The sequence below is a fragment of the Lactuca sativa genome, chromosome 4 (genome assembly GCF_002870075.4).
Source record: "Lactuca sativa cultivar Salinas chromosome 4, Lsat_Salinas_v11, whole genome shotgun sequence".
In the NCBI taxonomy this organism is placed as follows: domain Eukaryota; kingdom Viridiplantae; phylum Streptophyta; class Magnoliopsida; order Asterales; family Asteraceae; genus Lactuca; species Lactuca sativa.
In genome coordinates this window covers 290,417,228-290,425,837 of record NC_056626.2, presented here as the reverse complement: position 1 = coordinate 290,425,837, position 8,610 = coordinate 290,417,228, and the positions used below count along the sequence as shown (strand labels likewise).

Genomic DNA, 8,610 nt, shown 5'->3' with positions numbered 1-8,610 from the left:
GATTGATCACTTTGAATTCGAATTGTATGGCTCGTTTAAGATAGAGTAGGAGTAGATCTATCAAGGGGTATCAACAAAGGTTTGTCGGATTCCAAGTGGGAGAGATTTACTCATCATGATAAGATGTTAAGGACTCCACAAACCTCAATATGGTATGAGTGACTCGAGGTAGCTATTGTAGATTTTTGAAATCTCTAGTCTTTCTAGTCGACACGAACAGGAGAGAGAAAACGCAGACAACCATTTGAGATGGATGAATTGGTTCAATAATGGTGTATTGTTGCGTCCTGCTACGTATTCGAGAATACCGCGGGTTCGATCGTTATAACGGGTACAACTTGTCTCGGGTAAGTGTTCGACATGCGTTTTGAGCCATTAACATCAACTTAGATATTATACATTTGGTTAGGCCCTAGTTTACAAATAAATTGAGAGTCCCTTCCTTGTTCTTTCCTAATAAAGTCCTGGAGATTCGAGGCATGGCCTGAAAACCAAGTAGTATTGTCTAGGTTCCTAGGGTTTGATACTTAATTTTTTTTCTTAGATACTACTATTATGGGATGTGGGATGATGTTTGGGTTCATTCGAGTCAGTAGAATGATTGTGTTATACCTATAGGCCCATGGAAGTGTTTGTGGTCAACCAAACATGCCCAATTGGGATGATAGCAAGACCGGGAGGTGCCATGAGCTAAAGGAATGGTAACTGGAAACATACATGTTCATGGAATAATGGTTACATACATATAGACCCACAATGGTTAATTATGGTATTAAATTTGGTATGTATTGAATGTATGTTTAGACTATTTAGTCTAATTGTTTGGTAACTAACTGATGAGGATACCATGGTGTACGTTTGGTGTAAAGTACGCGACCTTGGGTGAGTAGAGAAACAATGTAAGAGTGTGAGTTATACGTAATAAGGAAAAAGCTTGATTGTACACGGGTGTGATTCGAAGATTGGTCCCTTGTCACAAACACTTGTTATTGGGTTTTTTCTCAATATTATTTTTGTTATTGATTTTGAATTACAAATGGATTAGTATTGTTGAAAGTATGATTTCAAATATTTTTTGAGTACATAAAACTTAACGGTTTTGGTTAAGTAACAGATTTAATAGGATTTATAATAAATTTGAATGTTTTAAAAATTTAAATTTGAAATTTTGGTAAATTACACTTGGTCGCGCCGTGGTCAGTAGAGGACAAAAGAGATGTACGCCACGTAGTCCAATGCGCTGTGGCCAACCCCCACCACGCCACGATGAATCCATAAAAACTTATTATATTAAGTTATTAAAAACTAAGTCCAGAATCCCAAAGCTCATATCTGATTTGTCTAATGATCCTCATGGATAATGTTTCCAACTTTATCCATTCTAAAGGATCAAACAATAGAGATCTCTAACCTTAACTCTCCAAGCGGCCAAAAATATCATTAGGACCATGCATGAAACTTAAATGAAGATGAAGCTCGTATCTTAGCTACACAATTGGTCAATAATACTTAAAGATTCAACTTTTAAACCTGGAGTTGTTCAAACTCCAACTCAAATCCATTAAAAGCGCCAAAATAAGCATATAAACCAAGATCCATAAAGTTATTAGCATAAAAGGTGTAAGCTTGAAGATTTACAAAGGTCCAACATGGATTAAGAAGGCAAACTTCTTCAACGATCAAGCTCCCACCATCAATCTTGCAAGAAATAATATTAAAACAACTCAAAAGCATAAATAATTGATGAGAGGAGAGAGGAGAGGCTTAAAGTTTTGAAAGGGAGGCTAGGGTTTGCTCCCAGTGAGATTTTGATGTGATGGATGCTAATCAATGACCTAAAGCATGGAACAATGTCTTTAAATATGATGTAAACCCTAAATTCGAGCGTGCGGCGCACACTTACAAGCAAGCATGGACCACCATATTTGCGACATGTGGCTGACAACGGGAAGAGCAACACCTTAGGTGGGTGTGGCTAGCACACTAGGCGTGGCGTGCAATTATGCTATAAATAGACTTTGGCTGCTAATTCGTTTTTACACTCCCCATCTTTCCCTCTATCGAATTTCTCTCAATTTTAGCCTAGTTTTCCTTAGTTTTAGTCTTCAACGAAGCCCTGCAATCACTAAAGTAGTAGTAGATATCAAGTAGAAGCTCTGCTCGTGCAATTTCCAGACTTCTGTCAAGATTGTGTGAAATAGTGGTTGTGATAGGAGTGTGTGAAATAGTGGTTGTGATAGGTTAGTGAAATTTATGAGAAATAATAAGTCATGTCTGTCGTGTCTATCCGAAGTACTTTTCTATTGTCGTGCTAAACCAAAGTACTATTACGATGTCGTGCATGTCGTGACTATCCAAAGTACTAATGTATTGTTGTGTTGCCGTGTTTACCAAAAGTATTGTCTGACTGTCGTGCCAAATCATATAGGAATTAAAGTTGTCTGCAAATAAAGATCATTTAAAAAAGATCCCTCAAGACCATCATATTAGGATTAGTAAGTGAGAACAACGGGAGTGTGGTAATTAGGTTATTTGAATGCTGAAGAATATATATATATATATATATATATATATATATATATATATATATATATATATATATATATATATATATATATATATATATATATATATATATATATATATATATATATATATATATAATTAAAGATTATAATATTATAAGTTGAATCTCTATGTATCTTAGTAGGTTTTCCGATCTGATTCACTCAGTTTTTTTGCATCATAGGTAATAATGGTGTGTGTTTATACTGAGAGATTCAAGGAGATTTTAACCGTTAGTGTTATGAAATGTAGTAAGTCTTCGTTTATGTTTTTATTTCTTTTATTAGTTATAACATCCCAAATTTTGTAAATATAAATGAAAAAATTTCTTCTAAAGTGCCTTGATTTCATCTACTCTAATAAATGAAGGTTTTTTTTTTACCACATGTCCTCTTCTCATTCATTTGGACACATGACATTTGGTAAAATTTTTAAATTTTCTATTTTCCACTTATCATTTTATTAAATTAAAATTTCATATTTAATGTGTAAGGTAATATATATATATATATATATATATATATATATATATATATATATATATATATATATATATATATATAAGGTATTTATTAAAAATAGTGTATATATGTAATGTATTCAATACATTAAAACCTCATTAATTTTAATAATTCAAAAAAATTCTCATTTTTCTTATAAATACAAACTTTTCAAATTGTTAAAATTTCATATTTATTTATTTTTAAATAAACTCATGTAATACATGGGTCTCACACCTAGTATTATATCATATCAAACTTATTTTGGGATCAATTCTACATTAACAAATGTTTTAACTAAGCATTAAAAAAAATCTTTTTCAGACCATAAAAATAGGGATATCTCATTTATGATCGGATATTCTGTAATAATAAACATCTTGAAACGTTACATAATTGCCAACATTTACACAATCACACAAATTTGTAAATAAAAGATATAATTCTTGTTTGAGAAAGGCATTCATCCACGATCGTCCAACAAAAAGAGGACATCATATACAAATGAAAGAAATCCACACACTAACTATCATTAGCATCATACTATCAATAGCAATACAATGATAGCCTAGGGTCTTACTATCAATATAAAGTTAGTCTAGAGCCAGAAATTACAGAGCTTAGCAGTGTTAGCTTCTGAATCTTCCTCGTTTTGTGATGGTGAATGTGCATGTCTACCTTCATAAGTTGTAATCACCATTCTCGGGTCCTCTGCTAATCTCTCAACTCGTTTCTTTACACGACAATTGTCTTGTGTGCATCGATAATAACTCCTACATTTTAAAATTGTGATCATATAAAACATGTAAGTTTTTTTTTACTTGATATGAATGTAATGTTTTAAAGAAAAATTAAAGGTTGTATTTTAGTCCTGTCAGAAATATGATAGTAGTAGCTGGTGCATCGGCCTATTTTATGTGTTGTTTATTCACTTTTGTAAACACACAAATATGATAATAGTATCTGGTGCATTGACCTATTTTATACGTTGGTTAATTCGTTTTGATAAAATCCATTTTCAATTCAGTATATTTTCATTTTGGTATATATGTTTAGCAATGCTACCATTGTTGTTAGAATTTAATGGAGGGGGCATTTTCTTCAACTGTGACCTTGATGTTAATTCAATTCTCTTTAAACGGAGCAAAATATCGTACTTACGTCATCTAATGTAGTATCTTTTAGTTCATATATAAAAGGATATATTTTTCTTTAGATGTTATATAAAGGAAATAAATATGTACCATGTAATGATTCAATTATAATATCTAATTGTTTTTTATAAAAGTAAATTAGCCTGAACTACAATTGCGAAAACAAATGCAAACTGGCAACTGCTGTCTTCATCATGTTTTCCTCGAAGAAGAAGGGATGTTTAGGTGGGCTCCCTAGTTTGGCTTTTAGTAGCACTTTTGCATGATTATTTGATCTTTAAGAAAGTCTATGATATCGAATTCTAAATTCTAATTTGAAAAAAAAAAATTATAATAGAAAGTTGTATACAACAAAATATTGAAACAGCTCATAAAAATTCATAACACACGTTTAAACTGAATCTGGAACTTTTCTTTCTATGAGATAACGAAATACATTATGACTGTCCCTAAAACAAGCATTAATTAGAAGATTATTAAGATTTATATACGGTTTAATTGTATGATCCGAAGGAAACTTTAGAATGATTATATGGTGTTTCAAATTGAAAAAACTTTTAATTATATGATTAGGATCCATATTTTGTGTGTATAATGCGCTACAAAACTTTTAGTTAAACTTAAAATAATGTGTATTCTATTTTGAAAAATAAAAAAGGTTGTGTGATTATGGATTTAGTTACATCAGATCAACTCGAAAAGAGAAATGAATTTTGCAAAAGACCATAACCAAGAACGGACAACTAAGGTTTGAAGAGTTTACCCTAAAACGTGAACCAAAGTTTCAAAACCCACTTCCTGAAAGACCCAGAGAATAATGGTGCTCTGTGTTCTGTAACCTAAATGCATGCAAAGAAGAAATGCGTAGTTTCACTTATTACACTTTGTCCCCACCACTTACTTATTATACTATTTGAGCTAGCACCAGATAATTTACTCCACTCACCAAACAATTTGTAACATCTTTTTTTATTTTTTATTTTATCTGTCGATATGTTTGATCTTAATAATGTACGAAATCAAAATAAATTTCTGGTCTATCAACCATGAAAGTATGCGGGATCTAGTTAATTTGAAGTTAATGTAATCAGTAAACAAATTGTAAAACAATTATGTAAGATCTATTTTATATTTACGTTTTCCACGTTATCAACTTAATTCCTTTTGCTATGCATTATATTCTTGCTTCATCCCGTATCCTATCAATTAATTATATTTTGGTCGATCGAATTTTTTGATTGGAGCGATCGAAATGAGTAACTACTCATGCAAGTACTTTGAAAGTGCCTTTGAACTTATCAAAAAAAATTTCATTATTATTGATATGATTTCATTTAATATAATGTATAACAAAGCAAATTATTTGCATATAAAGTTTTGTGGTTTGGCCCATGGTTTACGTACATATATGTTGCTCAATGAATCGTACAAATACATTTTTTGCAAAGTAATTTATCGTATCTCACAAATTTTAATCCACAATTACAGATACCTATACATATTAAGATATATATACCATTCAAATTTGGTCCGAAAAGGATTTATTAAACTTATAAACATGTACAAACTTCTAAGATCAAAATAATATTTTGATCCCATATGAACTAACAATTGTAAGTTATAATAAATCAAGCAACCTAAAAGATTCAAATAACCATTCTGGAGTATGCTCAATTAAAAAGGAGATTATAATAAAATGGTTTTTGTTTGGATGCCGCAAACTAATTCGTTTAATGAGATGTGAGTTTCATTAGTAAGTCAAAAATAATGTGTATCTAACTTATTCAAATAGATCGACGTGAATTTTTATGTATGTTCTTGAGAACTTGCTTTCAGTCACATGAAAATTATAATATATATAGTAATACTCCTTGACCTATTGAGGAAAAAAGAAATGCATATGCAACTAGAAAACAGTTTTTAAGTATTTTTGATGGTTTTGTGCAGGATCGAGCATCCATAATTAGGTTATATATATATATCTATGCTTAGATCCAGGTTTTTGCAGTGATCTATGATTTTAGGCATGTTGACACAAGTTTTATTTAAAAACTTATCTGGACAATTTCTTTCATGTGTACATATGTATATATGTCTGGATTTGTGTACGTATAAAAATCATAAGAATATGAAGAATAAAGGACCAACTTAATTGATGAAGTACCTGGGGTGTTGTGTGTTCTTGACAACTTTTTGGCCATATTTCCTCCATTTGTAGCCATCATCCAATACATCGACATCACTCATCGTCTTGAAGCAAAACCTGGGCTCCCTCACTTTTCTTCTCGATTTCATCTTCTTCATCTTCATTCCAGAAACCCCTAGATGGTGATGATGATCATCCCTACCCATCCCTAATATCTTGTTGCTAATTATTTCACCCACTTCCCCCCATGCCCTAATACAAGAAATTAAGCATCATTTAGAACCAAAAGTTATGGGAAAGAAAGAGAATCATTGTTGAATTAAGCAAACTTTTACATATATGCTCTTTTCAAAAAATATATATTAGGGTTGTGAAAGACGACATAATCCACGACCAGAGAGACGTAACCTTTAATTACCAGTAATTTGCATTTGAAGATTGTAAAGGAAGACCAAAGTGAGAAGTGAGATGCTGTTCTGGTTTAGAGTGTTGTGGAAGGTGATAAGAAGGTGATAGAGTTTTCAAGTTTTGATTGGGAAGGGAAATCATGTTTGCAGGAAAAGGAAAGAAACTTATTTGTTGATCTTCTAAAAACCCTTGGTTGAGCATGGTCTTGGCTTGGGAATTGAAAGAAAGTTGATGTGTAAAGAGATGGAAATAACACAGAAAAGGGAGTTTCCTTTATGCTTTATGGAGGGGGCATGGGAGTACTTCTGAGTTTCTCTACACAGACGACCGATCAAATAAGTATACTAAAAAACCCTTAAAATAGTTTGTTCCTAAAGACAACTGTAACAATTTTAAAAATAAAAATAAAAACATATTAGTAACACATAAAGTCTTAAGTTACTAAGATATTTACAAAAATACCATTATTTTAAATTACATTTAAAAAGTTGATCTCGAAACTGAAACTGACAATCAAATTCACAAGTTATCACTTTTGAGTTTTGAGTAGCAACACAATTATTCGCTGGCTCCCTCGTATTCAAAGTTTTAAAATGTATTGCGACATTCTCGTTAATAAATCTGTAGAATAAATAATTATTAGATAATAATGCCGATTGAATGAGGCTCGTGTTTGACATGATTCTTTTAAATAGGTATGTCGTCTGTTCCCGGTGTATAACAACCAAAGCAGTGTGTACTGTCGGATTTGACAATTTGCCTGAAAAAATCGTTGAAATTGTATGTAGAGTTGTAAAGTTCTCCAAAAAAGCGTGGTTTATGCGGTCCCCAAGTTTTTGAGTTGCATTTGTGTCTGACGTCGCGTCCACACATGAGTTCTTTGATTTTGTCTACAAAATATATGATTTGCACCCCTGCTTGCGAATAGGTGTTGGAGTCAAATCATACATAGAACCTTATAAACCATTACACATCTATGCTTATAAACTCATTAAGACTTTGCTCCATTTTCTATGTGGGATACATTCTCACTGCCACTTTATTTGCTAAGTTTATTTCCAAATACTCATATTTGATCATCGGTATCTTATTAACACATTCTTTGTTTTTGACACAATATATATTGTTTTGAATCTCTCACATAGGAGAACATAACTCACTAAGGATTAATAAAATATACAATATATATTTATACATAAATGTGTCCAAATTTTTATAAAAATACATAATTTTTTTAGATTCTCCAAAGACTTTATTTGTCGTTGATATTGCCAAGTCATTTCTAAGAGGTCATCGGTGTTACTCAATCGTTATTGCTATGTTGTTGCCACTATTATGTTTCATTACTTCTATTACCATTGCCACAAACCCCTATCACCACTACTACCACCATCATTGCTATTTGTAACGCCCGCAACATTGGACTACACAATTAAGATATAATAAGAGATAAAATGACATTTTGATGGAAGATTATTTAGTAATCTCAACCAAACTTATAGTATATGTGACAAAGATTTCGTACATATAAAAAACTCTAAAATTCGACTTCGTATGAAGAAGTTATGCTTCTCCGATGTTTCGCAAATGAAATGACACGACTATGTGTACCGTAATCTAAACGAAAGTCGTAGTAATCTTAAAAGAGAGGGCGTGCATATAGAGAATGTCCAAATCTGACTTCGTATGTGGAAGTTACGATTTTTGAAGTTTCAACACAGCAGTACACACACAAATATCAAAATTCAAATCGGTGATTGTTAGATAAAACAATCTAAACAAGAGTTGAAGATCTCGTGATTAAGATTTCATCGATACAAAGACAGTCGAGTACAGA

General features: G+C 31.6%; 1 protein-coding gene across 1 annotated transcript; it reads right to left on the bottom strand.

Annotated features, from left to right (window-relative positions):
* Window positions 1-3,426: 3,426 nt before the first annotated feature.
* LOC111882490 (probable WRKY transcription factor 13) lies at window positions 3,427-7,115 on the bottom strand. The gene is made up of 3 exons (XM_023878857.3): window positions 6,784-7,115; window positions 6,384-6,617; window positions 3,427-3,838 (listed from the first exon to the last, which is right to left on the bottom strand). The coding sequence occupies exons 1-3, from the start codon at window positions 6,972-6,974 to the stop codon at window positions 3,664-3,666; spliced, it is 600 nt and encodes a 199-aa protein (XP_023734625.1). The 5' UTR covers window positions 6,975-7,115; the 3' UTR covers window positions 3,427-3,663.
* Window positions 7,116-8,610: the final 1,495 nt, after the last annotated feature.

What these genes read in the sequence shown, in the direction of transcription:
- LOC111882490 (XM_023878857.3), bottom strand. Translation starts at nt 6,974, where the DNA reads ATGCTCAACCAAGGGTTTTTAGAAGATCAACAAATAAGTTTCTTTCCT. An exon ending in TCTTCAAATGCAAATTACTG is followed by an intron (nt 6,618 to 6,783) that starts GTAATTAAAGGT and finishes TTCTTGTATTAG; the next exon opens with GGCATGGGGGGAAGTGGGTG. An exon ending in AAGAACACACAACACCCCAG is followed by an intron (nt 3,839 to 6,383) that starts GTACTTCATCAA and finishes TTTAAAATGTAG; the next exon opens with GAGTTATTATCGATGCACAC.